The sequence below is a fragment of the Leiobunum rupestre genome, chromosome 4 (genome assembly GCF_980474605.1).
Source record: "Leiobunum rupestre chromosome 4, qqLeiRupe1.1.hap1, whole genome shotgun sequence".
NCBI lineage: Eukaryota > Metazoa > Arthropoda > Arachnida > Opiliones > Sclerosomatidae > Leiobunum > Leiobunum rupestre.
Genome location: NC_143387.1, coordinates 25,011,606 through 25,033,409, shown reverse-complemented (window position 1 = coordinate 25,033,409; position 21,804 = coordinate 25,011,606). Strand labels below are relative to the sequence as shown.

General features: G+C 37.3%; 1 protein-coding gene across 2 annotated transcripts in view; it reads left to right on the top strand.

The window, feature by feature from the left end:
- Positions 1-21,804, top strand: part of tinc (transmembrane protein tincar) — a 68,190-nt gene that overhangs the window by 23,362 nt on the left and 23,024 nt on the right. The window contains exons 1-3 of one of the 2 annotated variants that reach the window (XM_090172656.1): positions 14,254-14,350; positions 14,999-15,439; positions 15,519-15,957. In XM_090172656.1, the coding sequence (XP_090028782.1) occupies positions 15,248-15,439; positions 15,519-15,957 (631 nt within the window). In that variant the 5' untranslated portion in view covers positions 14,254-14,350; positions 14,999-15,247. Of the gene's footprint in view, positions 1-14,253; positions 14,351-14,998; positions 15,440-15,518; positions 15,958-21,804 lie in introns of those variants that run through there. The other variant, XM_090172655.1, reaches the window with a different exon arrangement.

The window sequence follows — 21,804 nt, the reverse complement described above, 5'->3', positions numbered from 1 at the left end:
TTCCCCAAGTTAGTCTGCTTAAAATGAAGCGATTTCAAAGTTTTACGAAAGAAAACGGCAGAATTGTGTCCAAGTTTCCATCCGTCCAAAGATGACTTTTACAAACTTGAAAAGTTGAAATCGTCTACTAGTAGAGAGTGGTCTGAATATCAGCGCGTCAACAAGAGACGTAGAAGGGTGGCCTATAAGAACCACGAGGGAACGTACGTCGCTACTTCTTCGTGGATAGCGAAGGTAGATTCTTCCAAAGTTGCCATTGAACTTGCCATAATATTTTCTCCGTCCTCGCGTATCGATCCATGTTCGCTGGGATTTCCCGCGTCTAGTAACATACCTACAACCGCGCCCCTCACCGGACATTTCAACTTCAGCCGAACAAAAAGGTACATTCTGTACGCGCTTATAGTACGGAACATACGTCGGCTACCGCGATTCGACTCAATTCTAGTAGCTAGGTTAGCTTTCCCTCCCTACAGCCCAGCTCGTATATTTTCCTGGCCGTTCGTTCTCCTTCTTCCCGAGTCGGAACCATTATTGCAGGGGAGCCATATCCATACCGCGCCTCCCCTACAACTGCCCCCCCCCCATTCCACCCTCCCCCCATTCTCTAACGGCGCGTATATTCTGTTTGGAGAGGGAGCTAGGGAGGGCGATCGCCCACCCGATTCCCATCTTCAATCTTCTCTTGTCTTCGAACTGGTCTAAAATGTATCGGCGGAAGCTTTAGGTTCTGTCCCGTTATTTTGTAAAACCAGGCTAAAGCGAAGGGGGGGGGGGGTGAAATAAGCGCGACAAAAAAATAAGTTTATTTTGTTGCGTGGTTTTCCTGTATTGGCAGTGGCGTCTTTCGACGAGTTTTACTCGTATTTCGATGATATTTATGGATCTAGATTTATTTTTTATTCCCGCGATTCATCCGTCGTTGTCCTCTCTCCAGGATTTACTTTGTTTTCACTTAAGACTCGCGAGGAAGACCACCGCGCCATCTAGATTTTTATTTCGACTGTAAAAAAAGGGTATACGGCCATATACTGCGAACTGCCGAACCCCTTAAAAATAAAATATGTCGCTGTCATCTATTATGGTCTTTTGTGTACTCTGGACTTATGGAAATGCCCTTCAACAACAAAACCAATTTAATTTGATTTATGGTACCTATTTTTTTTACGTAACATACGCTGCGGTCTCGTAAATATTTGGAAATGGAATTGTCATAGATAACAGTTACTTGTTATCTGTATAATAATGGGTGCGTGGTTCTAAATTCCACCGTTATACGCTTCTCCGGAAATTGCATTTTCAACGTACCGTCTCTATAGACGGTAGAGGATGTTTTACCACCATAAGTCGCTTGAAGACTTGGCCCTTCAACAACTAATGTAACTACTATTAAATAAATATTTTGAATTGGAATTCGATTTGAATTTTCTAGCATCAAATCAATTCTCTAGGAATTTCAATTGTACAAACTACCGATATTGATTTTAAATTTAATTATTTTTTGTGAACGTAGTATGGTATGCTAAAGAAAAGATAAAGGTAATATTATTTAATCATAAACTTAAATTTAATCGTTGTCTATTTTCTGAACATTTGGAGTAGAGAGCTGTTGGCTCGCGTGGCATGAAAGGCTGGCCACCACCCTCCTACGCATTGTAACCCGGTCACCTGTTTAAAGGCATTAAAAGTCGCTAGATGACTTGGGCCTAAGGTGGTGCCAAGGGTATTGGCCTAGCTGATTATTATTATTATAACGTGATATATCTTTCAAATAGACTTAATTATAAACAATTTTAAATTAAAAGATATCCATAATAAAATAAGTGTCGTATTGAGATTAACCTACTCTAAGTTACACATTATTATTAGAATTTTTAATCTTTCAATTCGGAGTATATACATAAGTCGCCTTACAAGCAACTCTAACATTATTATTATTAGTATAAAAATAATCGTATTGTGTAAATAAAGTAGAATTTTTAATCTTTCAATTCTGAGTATATGCATAACTCGCCTTACAAGCCACTCTAACATCGTTATTATTAGTATAAAAATTGCTATATTTTATGAAGGTAAAATTTCCGCGATAAATTTTATTCTTTGAATAAATTGATTAAAGGCAAAAAAGTATTAAGTGATTTCCTCTCCCAAAAATTACATTTTGGAAATCACCTGTGGAACTCCTTTTTCCATCTCCCCCACTTTTCCCAGGTATGGAACAAAAAAGTAAAAGTCGGAAGCTCGAAAAATCATTGTTGGTAGAAGCCCACGAGGAAGAACTATAGGTAACAAAAGCGGTAGAAACGTCAATTGAAAGCTTTTAGCCAATTTGGGCAACCATTTCTCTTCTCTCTCTCGCATTCGGGCTCAAAGGAAAATTGGAGGCGCAAGAGCGGAGGAGGGGAAGAACAAGAAGCGAAGGAGGAAGCGCACGTGTTCATTTTCCATCGGATCCCCCAAAATGCTCTACAGCGCCCAGGAACGGTAAAGTCGCGAGGAGGAAGAGGAGGGGAAAGATGGTCAGAAACTGGATCTGGGATTTTCCCGAGGAGAGGATAGATGCTGAAAGCGGGGGAGGGTTGAAACCCGGATTGAAAGTGGGAGCGAGAAGAATAATCCTATTTAGAGTCCCCCTCTCATCCCACATCTGGCACACTTACTATAGCTCTCTCCAATACGCCCCACACCAGCGTTTTTTCGGATGGAATCTAATCCAGGCTATATTGACGTCGCCATTTTGTTCATCCCCCTTCTCAAATCCCCCCTCACTCGGTATAAAACTGTGGGTGATAAAATTTACTCGTATATATTTTTTTCGTTTTACTGCATTCGCTGCCTTTTTACCGACTATAACAGTTTTCTATTTAGAGCCCCCTATCCCCCCCTCCTTTGCTACCCGCCTCTCTTTTATCGTCCAGTCTTTTATTTTATTGTTTTATTTAGAAAGAAAAAAAGAGCTGGCTTGTGAAATGTAATGTCGTGTTCTACCTTTTAGCTCGACTGGAAATTTATTTTTAAAACTAACTCTTTTATTCGGATGAGGCTAATATGACAATGACTAGATTTTGACCCTGTAGAGAAATTTTTTTTTTAAACCACTGTTTATTTGTAGTTCAATATATACATTATAAATTAATTTACAATATATTTTAGGGAAGTATTTAGAACACAATTTTCTTTAAAATACTATTTGAAATATTTTTGGCGAAAAGCATTTGATATTTTATTTCCAATACTTATTACAAATAGTTCTTTTTATGAAATAACCTTGGACATCTTGTTGAAATGTTGCCTCCCTGCTTCAGCTGTGGATCCGTTTTCTCTCCCACTAAAGAGTTTATGAACTCACTCTTAGGCATTGGCTGAACTATTCCAGGGCAACATTTCAACCAGTTGGGCAAGCAAAAAGACATTTTATAAAATCAACTATTGAACCAAATGCAGAGACCAGTTTTCAAACTATAAATATTAAAAATGGTGTCAATATTTGAAATAATAAAATTTTCCTATTTAGGGTGTGTAGTTAAATGTTGATTGTATGGTATTAGGGTGTTCATTGTGTTATAATTTGCGTTCCTTTGTCCAAAACGCGGTGTTTTTCACTTGACGCGAGATTTAGTTAAGATCAAACCAGATTAAACGTGAATAATTAAATACAAAGTCTGCTATTGCCATAAATATAATGCAGCCTGTGTCCAATTTTCCTTTATTTAAAGTAACTTATCATTCTTGTTTCGTGCCGAGGCCTATGGCAAGAACCGCTGGAAGCCAAACCTAATGGCGCGTATCGGCTCGAGTCTACTTTGGCCAATGTTTAATATTTCCATTCCAAAATCTAGGCTAAACTAAAAGTCTCTATATACTTTGCGTATAAAACTAATTATTTCCAGTCTGGCAAATCGTCTGCTTAAGTCCGTCGAGAATTTCTTCTAAGATAAAAGTTCGCTTTCGAATTATGGCGTTTAAAGATAAAACGCTACCCGAGTGCGAAAATCAAGCGAGTCCAAAAAACATCATTTTGGGAATAACAAGGTTTTACTTTTATATATTTATAATAATTGCAATAATAATTTAATAATTGAAATATACTAGGACGATAAAGGGACATTAAATGTAATGTAAAAATATTCGAGGATTCGTCGATTCCTATTTAGAATATATCTAAGAAAACCCCTATCTCGACTCGCTTGATTCTTGTTCTGGAAAAGTAACGCTCTCCAAACTTTAATAGCTTCGTCGGCGCACGCTAATGACTTTGCCAAAAATAGGTAATAAAAAATTCAAAACTTATTTTCAAAATACGGTACCTACAAAAAAAGAGGCGTTTTTATCGCGAGCTCATTAAACGTTAGGTGATAGGACGATGGCTTTACCCTTTTAAACGAAAAAAACAACATATAAAATAAAAAGTAACGACCCTATGAAAGGGAAAAGGCGAAAAGTCCACTCTATTAATTTCATTCTGAAAGTCTGCTCCGCCTATGGCCGCCGAGATCGAGAGTTTGTGATTCCCTTTTTTTTTCGCTCTTTATAAACAGAGTATTACGTGGCTGGTCCCGCTTGGAAACTACATCTACATTTCTTTTTTATACACACTGGGCGTATATTTTGCGCGGATAAAACATTCTGCACGTGGTCCAGATAAGCGAGTGAAAAGAAGAAAAAAAAATATGAAATAAAATTTGAATCCTCGCGCAGTTTTCGCTCCAAAGATTTCTCTACTTGGACTACCGGACAACGTGGTTTGTCAGCGAGTATTTAGCTATTCGATTGCCTAGTAAGGTAGCCGCGGTAATGACAAGTAGGAAGGGATTTAAAGACCGCACGCGCCACGGGGATACTGGGACCGAAAGGGGGGGGGACCAGGACGGTAGGGGGGGCTTGAATTCATAAAACACAGCAGCGGCCGGCTCTCTACGAAGTGGCAATTTCGCGACTCTTCATTTCAGCTTCTCTTTTTAGCCGCTAGGGGAAGTCTAGCTTGAAAAAGGATCGCGGGGGTGGCGCTCTTTAAAAGCATGACGTCACCTCGCAACTCGGCGCTCTTCCGCTATTGATCCGTTATATCGATTGCCACTGCACCCCCCCCCCCCCGTCGCTTTCTGCCTCCCTCTCTCACTCAGTCACTCGCGTAGAAGTTGTAGCGCGTGCGGCCGAAAGGCATTCTGTCGGTGGGGTGACGTAATTAGGGACTTTCCCATTGCCACTATTCCTTTAAAAGGATGTGAAAGAAAAAGTTGGGTTCCCATTGTTAGAGCATTGCCGTTCTCCGTAGAGGAGGCTATTGTCAAAAAATTGGCCTATTTCTATTATAGCTTGTCATTCGCCCCTTTGGATTATACACGCTGGGTTTTCCATCGGGAGTTTTCATAAGAGGGGCTTTCGTGTAACGCATCCGAGTGAGGCGCTCGGAACACTTCTACAGGGGCTAGTTGACATTATGTCTACTTTTTCGTATTATAAATTTGCGTATAAAAATATATTAGCAGAATTAATTTTGCGGCTTTTTTAGTATTAATTAATAGCGGTTAATTAATTACGCGAGAAGGTTTACGTTACCACCGCTTTAACAAAATTGAATAGGGAAAAAGAAAATTAATCACTTTGGAAGGGTTAAAACATCGTTAGTATACACGGTTTTCGTTAAATACCTTTCAAAGCTCGTTCTTCGAGTCGAAATTACAAAGTTTTGGCGGAAAATCCCCGAGTTAAGCTCGTTTTAATCCCGAGAAACAGTGTCAGCGAGGTGGATTTTATAGGGCAGAGTTAAATCCCGTATATGAACGGGACTCATTATTCTTCCACGAGCGCACGTGCTTCGAGCTCGACTTTCGTAATGGACGAATGAGCGCGGGGAGAGAGGAAGCTGCAGATTGTAGTAAGCAGCGCTGCTTTGCGCCTTTACGAATTCACATCATGGATATGACGACGTCAAAGGGAGGAGTGGATTAAAGAGCGCGGGAACAATCACTATGAAAGCGAACTTTTGTCCAAAAATGATCGGAATGGCAAGAATTAAAGAGTTCCGTATGTACGTTGAATATAGCTTTTGTTTAGTTTATACGGTTCTGAATTGGGAAAGTCAAATTACATTCACTTCGTCGCTGAATAGGCAATAACTTTCATTTGTATAAAATAGAATCAAATTTAACGGTGGCTCTATCGTTTAATTTCTAACTTTTAATCACTCTTTTGCAATTATAAATTGGCTATGAAAGAATGTTATAAGTTATATTAGTGAATAGTTATATTATCAGTTGGTTAAATAGGCTGTATTTTCCACCATAACCAAAGACACTCTGTTTTAGTTTTGGCCGTATCGCCAAAGGCTTTCGGCACAATAATACTTTTAAAATATTTATCTTTTGTCAAAATGAATTTTCCCTATATATCAATTCATTTCCAACGCAACAGCTGGCCACAGCTTTAGAACCTTCAAGCTTCATGTAACACGTTTTTACTTAGAAATGTAGTCCGTTAAAAATGAGAGTGCTGACGAAGTATATCACAAACTACCCAAATTTACTTTAAGATACAAAATATTTAGAGCTACAAATATTTATTTTAAGATACCAAATATTCAGAGCTACAAATATTTACTTTAAGATACGAAATAGTTAGAACTGCAAAAATTTACTTTAAAATACGTACCAAATATTTAGGACTACAAAAATTTGCTTTAAGATACACAATTTTTAGAACTTAAAAAATTTACTTTAAGATACACAAATTTGGAAAAGAGGTTCAAGATTTCAGAAAGTTGTTGTTGCGGACTTTGAATTTTAAAAGTGGTTTTCGACATTTCAGTACACGATATTTTTACCTTTAATTTCGAGATTCCTTAAATATATTTTGATAGAATTTTTTGATTTTCAATTTGATTTCAAGATTTCTAATAATAATAAAACGTGGACAAATAGTCGATCGTCTATGTTAAAAAACATTCCAAATGAATAAAAAAAACATTTTCCACCTTCTTCATGCTCCAGATGTCTCTAAATTGTCCAGTAGCCAACCACGCCTGCGTTGCCCGTATTTGATTGTTTAAGGAATAAACAATCATATTTGGAGAGTTCGTGTAGCCTCAATTTAACCCGAATGTCGCATGAACAGACTATAAAAAGCCTGGAAATTAGTCGCAATTGGACTACTCATTGTCACCCGTTGTCATAACTACTAAAAATACGGTGACCAAATGAATAAATGTCGTTGAGGGGTCAGGTCGAGCTATAAAAGTTCAGATCCTAAAAATACTTTACGAAAGGAACTTTGGCGGCGAAGTTCCGCACGGTCAACTCGCGGAAGAAAAGAAGTCCACAACAGTACATGTGTTCGTCCGCGGCGGCAGGGGGAGCCAGGGATCGTTATTGCCGCCTATCCATCAAAACATTCCCCGGAGAAACTGCACGCGCAACGCCATACCGCTACCCGAAAATAAAAGGGGCAACTTTTACGAAATTTTTAGCGCCGACGTAATCAGGCACGAGGACACGCCCAAATCTGGATTTAAAGATAGACACCAGAGAATAATAACATCGTATCTCCGTTTTACTCATTTTCAAATATGAATATATTCTTAAGAGAATAGGAATAGTTCATAGGCACACTGGGCTTGTCTGATATTTTCAGTTGTACGAGTGTTAAGCTAAAACCTCAATAAATCTTAAATTTTAGATTTTGGAGTAAGAGAAGTGATCAACCTTCTTCTACTAAATTTACCTATTGACAAGTCATCATCCCTCCCCATTAATTTGTCCTAGGTATTTTGAGTTTTCCTGATTTATAATAAATATATGAAATTTTCCTGACTTATAATAAATATATGAAGTTTTCCTGATTTATAATAAATATTTGGAGTTTTCCTGATTTATAATAGATATTTGGAGTTTTCCAGATTTATAATAAATGTTTTGAGTTTTCCTGATTTATAATTAAAGTTTTGAGGTTTCCTGATTTACAATAAATATACGGAATTTTCCTGATTTACAATAAATATACGGAGTTTTCCTGATTTACAATCAATATACGGAGTTTTCCTGATTTACAATCAATATACGGAGTTTTCCTGATTTACAATCAATATACGGAGTTTTCCTGATTTACAATCAATATACGGAGTTTTCCTGATTTACAATAAATATACGGAGTTTTCCTGATATACAATAAATATACGGAGTTTTCCTGATTTACAATCAATATACGGAGTTTTCCTGATTTACAATCAATATACGGAGTTTTCCAGATTTATAATAAATGTTTTGAGTTTTCCTGATTTATAATTAAAGTTTTGAGGTTTCCTGATTTACAATAAATATACGGAGTTTTCCTGATTTACAATAAATATACGGAGTTTTCCTGATTTACAATCAATATACGGAGTTTTCCTGATTTACAATAAATATACGGAGTTTTCCTGATTTACAATAAATATACGGAGTTTTCCTGATTTACAATAAATATACGGAGTTTTCCTGATTTACAATCAATATACGGAGTTTTCCAGATTTATAATAAATGTTTTGAGTTTTCCTGATTTATAATTAAAGTTTTGAGGTTTCCTGATTTACAATAAATATACGGAGTTTTCCTGATTTACAATAAATATACGGAGTTTTCCTGATTTTCAATAAATATACGGAGTTTTCCTGATTTACAATCAATATACGGAGTTTTCCAGATTTATAATAAATGTTTTGAGTTTTCCTGATTTATAATTAAAGTTTTGAGGTTTCCTGATTTACAATAAATATACGGAGTTTTCCTGATTTACAATAAATATACGGAGTTTTCCTGATTTACAATCAATATACGGAGTTTTCCTGATTTACAATAAATATACGGAGTTTTCCTGATTTACAATCAATATACGGAGTTTTCCTGATTTACAATAAATATACGGAGTTTTCCTGATTTACAATCAATATACGGAGTTTTCCTGATTTACAATAAATATACGGAGTTTTCCTGATTTACAATAAATATACGGAGTTTTCCTGATTTACAATAAATATACGGAGTTTTCCTGATTTACAATCAATATACGGAGTTTTCCTGATTTACAATAAATATACGGAGTTTTCCTGATTTACAATAAATATACGGAGTTTTCCTGATTTACAATAAATATACGGAGTTTTCCTGATTTACAATAAATATACGGAGTTTTCCTGATTTACAATCAATATACGGAATTTTCCTGATTTATAATAAATATACGGAGTTTTCCTGATTTACAATCAACATACGGAATTTTCCTGATTTATAATAAATATTTGAGTTTTTGTTGATTTACAATAAATACGGGTGACTGCACTGCACTTGGATCCGTCCATGCTTTACTGAAACACGTGGGTGTATTGTACGTTTGAGGGAGAATTAAGTTCCTTGTACGGAAGTGGAAAACGAGCCAGCCATCGCTTAGCTACCTAACCGTCTTAGAAGCTATCCGGGATTGGTGGAAGGAATATTAGCAAAGACCAGTGGGAGTGATTGATAGTTAGCAGATCGTCACAACAAATTCCGATGTAGGCTGTAGATTCTTTAAGCTATACGCGTTGACTTGCTCGTTTTCCTCTCCGTACAAACATTCTGTATTCTCGGCTTCCCCAAACTTACAATGCACCCTCGTATTTCTGAAAAGCATGAGATGGTCCAAAGGGTAACGCAGCAACTTGTATTGGAAATTCCCCAATTTTCCCCAATTCCCTAATATTTCTCTAATTCCGTAACAATCTCATAATTCCCTAATATTTTTCTAATTTCATAATATTTTCCTAATTCCATAATATTTCCCTAATTCCATAACATTTCCATAATTCCCTATAAATTTCCATAATTCCCTTATATTTCCATAATTCCCTAATATTTCCATAATTCCCTAATATTTCCATAATTCCCTAATATTTCCATGATTCTTTAATATTTCCATAATTCCCTAACATTTCCATAATTCCCTAATATTTCCATAATTCCCTAATATTTCCATAATTCCCTAACATTTCAATAATTCCCTAATATTTCCCTAATCCTAATATTTCCCTAATTTCTAATTTTCCCCTAATTTCGTAATATTTCCCTAATTACCTGATATTTCCCTTAATACCCTAATATTTTCTTAAATTATGTTACGTTACAATTTCCTGGCGGCTTAAATTTGGTTTTTGAAGCTATCGTTAGTTACGACATAACACTTTTCAGTTGTCGAGTTATAAACTGCAGCAAGCCGTTAATTTTATCCTTTAATACCTGTACTCGAGCAAAAATCTCTCCAACCTGTGCCGTGTATTCGCTGAACGAACGATACAGTCAGGGCACCCTTTAACGACAAAATACTCGACGTCGTAAAGATAGCTTTACACGCTCTACGAATCCTTCGCTTTAAAAGGATATATGTCTCTTTCTTTGGGCTTCTTCTTTTAGTTTTTAAGGGTCGGCTCTTTTCAATCCTTATCTGGACATAAGAATCCGGCGAGCCAAAAGATAGGATATGCCCGACAGATTGTCGGATCTGTTAAATCACCTGTCGTTAAAAGCAATTATGTCACGGGGTAGCTAATGGGGCTTTCATTTTATTTTTGTTGCTTTCTTTCTATGTTTCGGGAAAAGGGTGGAGCCTCGCTTGATTGTCATAATATTGTTTGGTTTTTTGCGCTTGTTTCATTATTAAACGTGATTCGGTATCATTATGTTATTAAAATTTAAGAACGATGGTTCCATATATAGACTGCTTTATCTACTACTTTAAGAAATAACTATAAATAAATTTGAACGCTCAAAACAAAAGGTTGTTGACGTATAATATTAGTCGGAAACCGGTTTTTCATAAACAATAGAATATGGACTTAAGGGTACTTGCTTATGAATACCCGCGTACAAATTTGATAGGTTTCTATAGAAAGATCCTACTTTCCGACATTTTTAGGGACGAACCAATATGGTATAAAACCCATTATGAAAATAGTATGATATCTATTTTCATAAGGAGGGACTTGAGTTTATAAATATAAAGGCAATTTAAATCCAAATCTTCTAGCCGCACTGAACCCTACTATAAATATGGTAAGAACTTCAATATAAGCATGATTTCTACTATAAATATTGTATGAATGTCGGTATTAAATTAAGCATGGATTCAACTATAAATATGAGTTTGAATTCTATTATAAATATTGTATGGATCTCAGTATTAATTTGAGTATGAATCATACTATAAATATTGTGTTAATTTCAATATTAAAATATTCATGGATTTTACTATAAAGATTGTAAAAATCCCAGTATTAAAATAAGCATTAATTCTACTATAAAGATTATATGAATAACATTATAAAAATTGTATGAATCGTTAGATTGTATGAATCCCAGAATTAAAATAAATATAAAGGTTGTATGAATTCCACTATAAAATTTGTATGATTTCTACTATAAAATGGTTTGAACTCTACTATAAAATGGTATGAACTCTACTATAAAATGGTATGAGCTCTACTATAAAAAAATATGAACTCTACTATAAAATTGTATGAACTCTAATATAAAATGGTATGAACTCTACTATAAAATGGTATGAGCTTTACTATAAAATAGTATGAACTCTACTATAAAATGGTATGAGCTCTACTATAAAATTGTATGAGCTCTACTATAAAATAGTATGAACTCTATTATAAAATTATATGAGCTCTTCTATAAAATAGTATGAACTCTATTATAAAATTGTATGAGCTCTTCTATAAAATAGTATGAACTCTATTATAAAATTGTATGAACTCTATTATAAAATGGTATGAACTAGCTCTATTATAAAATTGTATGAACTCTATTATAAAATGGTATGAGCTCTACTATAAAAAATATTAACTTTACTATAAAATTGTATGAACTCTAATATAAAATGGTATGAACCCTACTATAAAATTGTATGATCTCTAATATAAAATGGTATGAACCCTACTATAAAATGGTATGCATCCTATCATCAATGTAATGAAATATAATTATGGGTGGAATAAGTTAATTTGCGGATGCGGCGGAAATCTCGTTTAAGAGGAGAATGTAGTTGGCCTAAGCCCGCCGGCTGAAAATGTCGCTTTACCCCTTATTTTCTCCAGAATTCACTGATGGTACCGTAATTAAAATTGAATTACCGGAAATTTCCATATTCTTTTTAAATGGAAATTATATGGAATAAGGAGGTTTGACCTTGCCTTATTGCCTTATTGCATTATCAGACATTCAATTCAGCGTCGGCCGATGATGGACGCCGCTGAAGAGATGCTTTTTCGAGCGATTTATAAATGGACGAAACGCCGACATACATCGTAAGACGAGTTTGAAAGGGAGGAAAACAGAGGGGCGACGATTGCGTGTGACGTGAATTATTGAATATTCCTCCCGCAAGGGGGCGATACCGGATCAAAGGGACTTCGGGGAGAGCGACGGAATTATACCCTTCGGACTGGGGACGCAATTAGACCCGACAGGAAACCTAAATTGACGCGACGAACAAAGGCGCTGTAGAACGACGAACACGTTCACTCAAAATAATGGCGCTATCCAATATCGAAGCGCCACCTTGCAGCTCACTCGAGAACGATATAATCGCGTTCCCACCTTTGAATGCGCTTTAAAGTTTCGTTGTAAAAAACATTTCGTACGTAGACTTTGGTTTTTAAGCAATCAACTTCGGAATTCCGGACAGTTAATGGGATTATACTAAATGTCCGTCCACAAGTAGTTCTCCAGCGACTCTCGAGCCCCGGAGACAAAACATTCATAGCAGCTTTTAATTATTAATCCGCTTAATTGTTTTATTGTCAACGATTTGGTAATTAACTTCAGACTGAGCCTAATTATTTTTAGAAATTTTTTTCGGAAATATTCGTTAATTCCACCCTAAAATTTTATTAATAATATATTGCATGTTCCCATATTCTATACAGGGTGTTGCAAAAGGTTATGCAAAAATTTTAAGGAGTTGTATGGGGTGAGTTGATAAGTATGCCTTTTTTTCCCATTTTCCTACGATGAGTTAAAAGAGCGCCAAAGAGCTTCAAAGTACGTAAGGCCTACTAGCCTCTGGAAGTAGGCTGCAACAAGCGCAAAACCAAGCAGCAGGGACTTTAAATCATAGACTAACTCGTAAGAAAATGGGGGAAAAAAACAGGCATACTTCTCAACTTACCCCCTACAACTCCTTAAAAGTTTTGCATATCCTTTGAAACACCCTGTATATAATTATTTGATAATAAAGTGAATCCTTGATAAATTAATGGTCGTTAGTGATCGAATTAGTTAATGGGAAATTCTACCGTGAGAAAATAGTACGGGGCAAGACAATTGGAGATTATTTTTACGGAACGAAGTATTGAATGATCTGTGACGAAATGTGATTTTACTACCATTGGCGTTGTTTTTTTTTGTATGTTTATTTTTTGATGATCTTGCTAATGAAAATTAGTTATACCAGGGTTTGTTTTGATTCTGGTTAATACGTAAAAAAACCCCAATAGAAAGGTTGAATTTCTTATACATGATGAAACAGCCCAGTTAAACTTATTGTCAGTTTCAACGGCGCTGACATCCGAGAGCGACTTCGCGTGAGTATCTAGGATGATATCAGGCGATGTACGTCAGATTTATTAACTGAATTGACGCGTCAAAAGAGCGTCGGACGTACGCGACGTCTTGTTCCTGTCTTGAAAAGGAAATAAAGAATCGGCGAGTTAAGAAAAAGTGAAAGTGCTTAATTTAAAAATCGCTTACACGCACTACTACTACTACGCCTCTCTGTACTATCACTCTCTTACTTTGTCATTCGATTGTTATATAAGACGATCCGTAGCCAAAGCGAATCGGGTCGACGGGATCGCGAAAGGTCGAAACGTCGAAACCAGGAATCGGGGTTCGTTGGCCCTGAGCGCGCCGCGATACCGCACACTGAGAGAGAGAGAGAGAGAGAGAGAGAGAGAGAGAGAGAGAGAGAGAGAGACAAATTGACATTATGAATTGTTAAATTTGAAGGCTGAGTTAGTTTCGCGGTTCTTATAGCGAGTCATAATTCATTCGCAAACGCGTATTCCGTATGCTTAGAAAGAGTCATTAGTTCTCTCAAACACTCCCCCGGACTACTTATTATTTTGTTTGCTTTGCTTTTAGCTGAAAAACCAGCCGGTTGTTTTGTAGCCGACAAATTTATCGGAAAGGGTTATTTTTATTTAACGCGCGTTACCGTGGAAACGACACTACAATCAATAGGCCAGGCTGTTAAATCTAGAAAACGCGGAAGGACTTTTATAGGGATGGTCGTGGTCAATATGTCACGTCGTTGCTCGCAACAATAAACAAAAATGTAATAGCTACCGAAGTAACGCTAATCTGGGTAATGAAAAAACATTGAATTAGTAGTAGTAGTTTCTTAGAAGGCGTTTCTAAATGCAATCTAATTTATAGCGTATAGCATCTCAACAACGTGTTACTGTTAAATTGAACACTATTGGGCCAATTTGATTAACTATCGAAAATTCAATTCGATCCTGCACGTAAGACTAAAACGGGTCAATTTAGAACTCCGCTATTATTAAAAGTCTTAGTCTAATCCCTATTCATTTCAACTACCTTTGATAAAAGTTCTCGAAATTAAAAATTAAACACGCGATAGTATCTGTCAGCTATAGGAGCAATAAACACAGCACCCCACACAAGGAGAACGCAACCCATAAAAAGTCGTGCATTTTCTCGTGTACAGTTTTAATTGGTTAGACGCTTTAACACCTGCTGCCGCCGGAAGGGGAAAATTCGGAATTTTTCTTCCCCCTTTCGGTAAAACGTTCAGCGTATAGGTTCGTCCAATGAAATTTGTACACAACACTGCGTTAGCGTGATTAAAGGCTAGCTGCGTTCTCCTTGTGTTTGTTGATCCTAGCTGTCAGTAAGTAATTCGCTAATTAGAAGGCTTAAATTAAAATCTTTCTCGTATTTTTTTCTTTTTTCGGAATAGCTGGACGCCGCATTTAGCGAAGCGTGTATGTCTGAGAATCCCAGGAGATTGGTGCCGTCGAAGTGAGAGTAGTTTCTAATATATCCAGTCTTCTCGTCGAGCGAAGAAAACGAGCGGAAGGCAATAAAAAGGAAGAGAGGTCGCATTTCTCGAATCACCTTCTTCATCGCGGATTTAGTGGTCTCGGAGGAGTCTTTAATAGAACGCGAGCCGAGACTGGTGTCCCCATTCCGAAGCCTGGACAACGGCATGACCGCTGCCAAGACGGGGGCCAGTCTAATGAAGAAGGCCACGGGTAGGCAGCAGGAACATCGGGCCCGCGCGACCAGGGCGGCGGCGTCTGGCGCTAATACGGACGCGAACATGGCCCAAGGGTGCAAGCGTCCCAAGCTCAATCATCTCTGGTCCATTTGGTACTGTCTCATGACCATCGCTTTCCAGGTACGTTCTTCCGTCGTGACTGTCATAGGGGTATTAGCGAAGAGAGTAAAACGACGTCGGTATTTTTCTATCATTACAGATATACATAGTAACCAAGAGTATTCAACGCTTCATGCGCTACATTTCACTGCCCTGGCCCACTAGTGACCAGCCGTACTTGGAACTCAACGCGTACGTGGGTCTAGTGGGCACCGCTGTCGTCATCTTGCCCTTTTTCGTCGTCTCATCGTTGCTCAGGGTGGGAAATTACCCAAATGACGGACTAAAGATTGGCACGGACCAGGACCCTGATTGCGGCGCCAAAACCCCGGAAGCGGGAGTGGCTGGTGACCCCGCTGCCGTTTACCAGAACCTTTCCGGTGCTAGAGGAACTGTCCGCTGTTTGAGATGGTTCAAGATCCTTTGGAGACACGGCGGACCCACGGCTCCGGTTCTACACATGGCCGCGGCTTTCTGTCTCTTAATGCCCACTGTCCTCATTCAAGCTCAACTCATTCGACACGGGTTCCTCAGCAAAGGTAAGACATATATTTATAAGCGCGACTTTAATGTACTTGGCTGAAAATTATTAGTTAGCGAGTATAAATTCCGAAATTTGATGACGTGTTTCTATGTTTTTAAAGAATGTATATTAAACCAGGGGTGCCCAAATAGACAATCTTTAGTAAATCGCGACCTTGAAAATGCTGATCTCGACCTTCAAAATCTTTATCTCGAGAATATACTAAAAACTTATAATAAATAATAACTACAAAAATTGGGCTAATCTTGAGCTTGAATATAGCCATCATTACCTTCAAAATGGCGATTTTTAAACTAAACCATAGAACTAAACTGTGATAGAAATTGGTCGCACAAAAACTGACAGCATTTGGTTTTTGAGTATTTTATTTTTAAAAACTACACATTATATGTACGTTATAAATATTTTCTTTTATGACCCTGGTTGACTAAATTAATAATTATTAAAAACAAAAGATCTGCTACTTCGTGGTTTATTTTAATTAAAATCACTCGGGAGCTTTCGGACCGAGGTCCTTCTTCAGCCGCGTCTTACAATTGATTAATTACAATTTTAAATTTCCTAACATTCCAAATAAGATTTACAATTTTTTTATGAATTAATAATAATAAACAACCATTAAAAAACAACAATGAAAAAACAATAATAAGTACAACCAACGAACCCCTTTAAACCATAATGCTTTCATTCCCTAATTTCAAAATCTCCCCACCCTTTTACGTCTATTACACCCTTATCTAAATTCAAATGTCCCATTTTTTTGATATACACAGCTTCTTTAAAAACTCTTTTATTCCAATTTGGTTCCTGAATTAAAACTTTGGCCGAGTCCCAATTAATTTCATGTTGTCCATTTCTTAGTATATGGTCCGCTAGGCCGTTTTTTTATCTAATTTTTTTACCATCATTTGGTGCTCCCCCCTTCTAATTTTAAGTGTCCTTTTTGATTGCCCAATATATGATTTTTTACAACCACATTTTATTTTGTAAATTACTCCGGTCTTCTTTAATTCTTCTACTTTAGGTTTATTTTTTACTACGTGTGTTTTTAATGTGTTTGCAGTTTTATGTACCCGAGTGATTTTAATTAAAATAAACCATGAAGTAGCAGATCTTTTGTCAGAACGAAAAAGAGCACGACACGCAAAAACGTTTTGTTTAGTCATTGCGCAGTTTTCAATTAAATATTCTACTATACCAAATCCACAAACAGGCTCCACGTGTACTTGCTCAAAATAAAATGCACCAAAAATCATATTACGGCGGAATAAATATAAAATTTGAACGTCAATATTTGCGCGTAGGTTAAAATTTCCAACTTCGTATAGGTGTAGAGAGAACTATTTGAATAAAATTCGGACCGTGTGGAATATTATTTTGAGAAATATGTAGAACTAGAAGCGAATGCTCAAATGACCTGTCTCTAGAGAGAGAAATAAAGTTACGTGGTTGGAAAAATAGCTCAACCCTTTCTAGCCGCGTATTATTCAAATAAACCCCCGCCTTTACTAGCGCTTCTCTATATTTTCCAAATAAAGCCAAGAAGTGGCCCAAATATCAAAGTGAGCTCTCCCGAAAGCTCTCTAGAAAGTGAGAGGAAGTTTCGGCGAAATTTCTCGAGACTTCCTAAATCTACCGTGTTTGCTATTCGCCCAGTAACAGACGGCAGTCGGGAAGTTTCGGAGTGGAATAACTTGAAATATTTAGACCCCTTGGGATCCGCGAAGCGAAATAGCCCCCCCCCCCCCCCTCTCAACGGGACTGGTCGAAATCATATATGGCAATGTAAACTCGCTAAATTGATGTTCAATTTGAATAGTTCGCGAGATGGCAATACCGATAAACTTAGTATTGGAGTAAGATTTCTTCGAAGATGTGGTTCAGTTGACAGAGCAACCGGTATAAAAAAAGCAAAATCGGAAACATTTCGAGCCAAGGTAGACAGTAGTTGTTTGGTCTATAATTTAAATTATATACTACTTAAGCAAAGTTAAATTACAAGTTGAATGACTACTCCAGATAGCCTAATTGGGGAGTATAGGGAATATTATATTGAGCTAAACGTCTTCAAATCGTCGACTGTGGTAAAGTTTAAAACAGATGTCATGTTTCAGTATCTCTATAATTTCAGAACACCATTTTCTTTGTACTAGAATTGGTAACAACAAAATCTTAATAGTATTTAATTATTACAATATTATAAAAACTAGAAATTTAAGCCAGAGATTCCAACAGTAGACTATAAATTGCAATGAACTGCTCACATGTAGGGCACCCCTGGATGTACATTTTTACAATATTACTATCTAATACCATAAGTCTATAATGTTGTACCATAAGTTTGTCATTTTGGGAAATATTCTACTGAAAGCTAGGAACGGAGTGACGTTATCACAAGAAGAAAATCTCCCCCTAGCGAGGCGCTGTCAAAGGTTACCTGTTACACGTTAGCAAACGGACGCAAAACTGAGACGAAGCCCGTAATGCAGTCTGTTTTGTAAAGTTTTGCGTGTGAAGAATAAGAAGTGTCACACTTATGTTACAATATTGTACACCTACGCTAATACTAATACTGATAATCAGCTAGACTAATACCCAAGGCACATTTATCAACTAGAAATGATAGGACTTAAAAAAGCTTCTATAATAGGACTTATGTTGTTTCTCATGACGACAAAGATTAAGGCATAAGATGAGTTCAGCAAGTAACATCTTCAATTCCACTACTCTATGTCTTAGACAGCATTGCAAAAGGCTTATTGCATTCATCGTATTAGCGTAGGAAAACTCCGTATTTAAATTTGCATAAAGGAGATCGACTAGGCAACTGCGAATTTCCTGTGATTCTAAATTCGAGGTACGTGGAGAAGGGTAAAGTTCGGATAACGTCCGCTAGGGACTGTTTAACTATAAACACAAACCAATTTGGCATCTTTCCGGATTGAAGGAAGGAGAGAGATTACCAGAAATAGACTCCTGCTTTTCCAAATTCACGGACGCAGATTGTACCCACACTTTCGCGCGTTTTTCCAACGAGTGGTAAGAGGAAAAGCGGGCGTCGGGCAACTAGCGCCATCCAGGGAATAAGAAAATAAACTCTTAAAAGCCAAATTTGGAGCTGCGCCGCCACCCTCCATCTCGACTAGGCGCGTGCGGAGTGAAGACAGCGTGTAAACAAAGATAAACATGAACTTCCACTAAAGGGAATGACGACGAAGATAGAGGGGGGGGGGATTGTTTATTTAAGCGGCGTCCCTCCCTGCCACTCTACTTTGAAATCAGTGTAAACGCCCCGCAGGCTTTCGAACCTGTTATACTCGTAGTCATAACACATCGTATAATTTAAAATTTTGTTTAATTAAACTTCACCGATGTTTGTGAAGCTATTTTATAGAATGCTCCCAAATAGAGCCCCTGTGGCTAGAGGTAGGGGATGGTTGACCCCTTTTCGACTCCTCCCAGCTTCTATACTCTGAACGTCATCTAGCGGTCTAAATAGGTACTAAAGCGATCAAAATTACGGAACACGAGCGTAGCCGTGAGCTCATAACACTAGCCTATTACGGGATAAACCATATTGCTGCTCAATTAGCCCTTTTCAGTTTACATATAGCCACGTAGCGGCCAACGTGAGAAGTGTATAAACCGGCTGGACGTTAAATCAGAAATTGTCCGCGTAACATTTGATAATCCAGCAGTTTATGAGCTTTTCGTATTGGCCGCTACGTGGCTCTATGGAAACTGAAAAAGGTAATATCGTTTCGCGAAGTATGTAAGTTTCACCTAAGGTTCAACTAAAGAGAGCTGTAAAAATTTAAAAAAATTCTAGTCCTGATAATATAATCCTATAAGCAGGAATCCATTCTACTAGCTTAGACTAATTCACGATGTGACGTATAAACGCGTATTACAGGAAACCATACCTCTACATGGAATGCTTATCGCGGCAGATTTTCGTCTCGATGTGGCTGATGGTTTTTTTTTGAGGTCACTATGTTAACTTAACAAACAACAACGTGAGAAGGGAGCGCGCGCATATGGGATTTTTTTCTCTCGTAGGCGGGGCAAAAGCCGTCAGAGTGATCTTACCATACGCGATACGGCAGGATAAGCATTCCAAGTAGAGGTATGGATTCCTGTCTTAAGCCAGGGAAAAAATGTTCCCTACACTCTTTGAAGTTGTTTTTTATTTGTAAATATAATATAAAAATATAAATATGCCTGATGTATGCAAAAATATCCATAAAAACTTGCTGAGGTTAACGGTAATAGTTAGTGTAGGGAGCTGTCGGCTAGCTCGCGTAGCATGAAGGGCTTGCCACCACCCTCCTACGCATTGTAACCCGGCCACCGGTAAATAAGGCATTAAAAGTCGCAAGCTGACTTGGGCCTGTGGTGGTGCCTAGGGTATTAGCCTAGCTAATTATTATTATTATTATTATATTACCCACAATTCCTCGATTTAAATCCATAATATTAGTCTACCTCCTTCACCCACCCTTCTGAATTTTAACGACGTATTGTCTTCGACACATAGACATCTCTAAGACTTCGATACACTTGCTCTTTAAAACTCCTTAGTACGTTTTCCCCCTTAAGAGTTCTTAAAAGTAATCAAGGAAAAAATAGTAAATTTCTAAATGAAAAAGTTTATTTTCGTAAAATTGCATATCTCCAAAATAAGACATCGAATGCTCCAATGAAATTGAACTTAATAAGCCCCAGTGAGAAAGAACTAGCGCGTATAGAAGAAAAAAATTGTTGCTGGCGTAAACGAAGACAGCAAAGCGTAAAAACGAGAAATGAAGAATTTGGGAAAGCTTGAAAGCTCGTCGAACCGAAATTATTCTCGGATAAAAATAAAATTGTAATAAAAAAAGCGCTTCGGAAGGCAACACCTGATTATTATTTGAAGAGAAAGCCGGCAGAAGGCGCTTCGTCGGCGGGGCGTAAACAAGGCCGGTTTAGCTTAGCAGTCAAATTAGCATATCATTCTCTTCGGAGCGAGAAAAGGAGGAGAATCTGGTTTCCGAGGCGCTCGACGCTGAAACGGAGAATATAAAGGACCGAATCTTGTTTTCGGTGGAAGAGAACGCAGCGCGCGAACGCGGTAAAGTCCGAATTAACCCTTTGTCTCTTTGCCGTTGGCTTTTCGCGTGAATTACCGTTCGCGACCTCAGTGATGGGCATTTTTTGAAAATTCAATCTCAACTCCCAAGCCGCTCATGCTAAACTGACATAATTGTATCTCACGCTCTTCTCATGAGCGGCTTAGATGATCACTGAAAACGTAAACTAATTCTAACATAGTACCTATATAAACAAGAAAATAAATTCTAGAGATTCCAAAATCATATAAAATTCTGAAAAATAAAGGTAAAATCATATAGATATAATTTAATTTAACTTTAAATATTAAAAAAATAAATTTTGGTAAACAAATTGTATATTGGGTAATTTCAGATTAATTAGAGTAAATGCGTGTATATTTGGGGGAAATAAGCAAATTGGGTAAATACAAGTAAATTTGGGTTATATTATTTAAAATTTTGCCAATTTAATGGCATCTAGGAGCAACAAACACAACACCCCACACAAGGAGAACGCAACCCGTCAAAAGTCGTTTATTTTCTTGTGTACATTTTTCATTGGCTAGACGCTTTAGCGCCTGCTGCCGTCGGAAAATTCAGAAATTGTCTTCCTCCCGCCCGTAAAACGTTCAGCGTAAAGGCTCGTGACGCTCGTCCAATGAAATTCGTACACAACCCTTCGTTAGCTTGTTTAAAGGCTAGCTGCGTTCTCCTTGTGTTTGTTGCTCCTAGATGGCATTAACAATTTTACT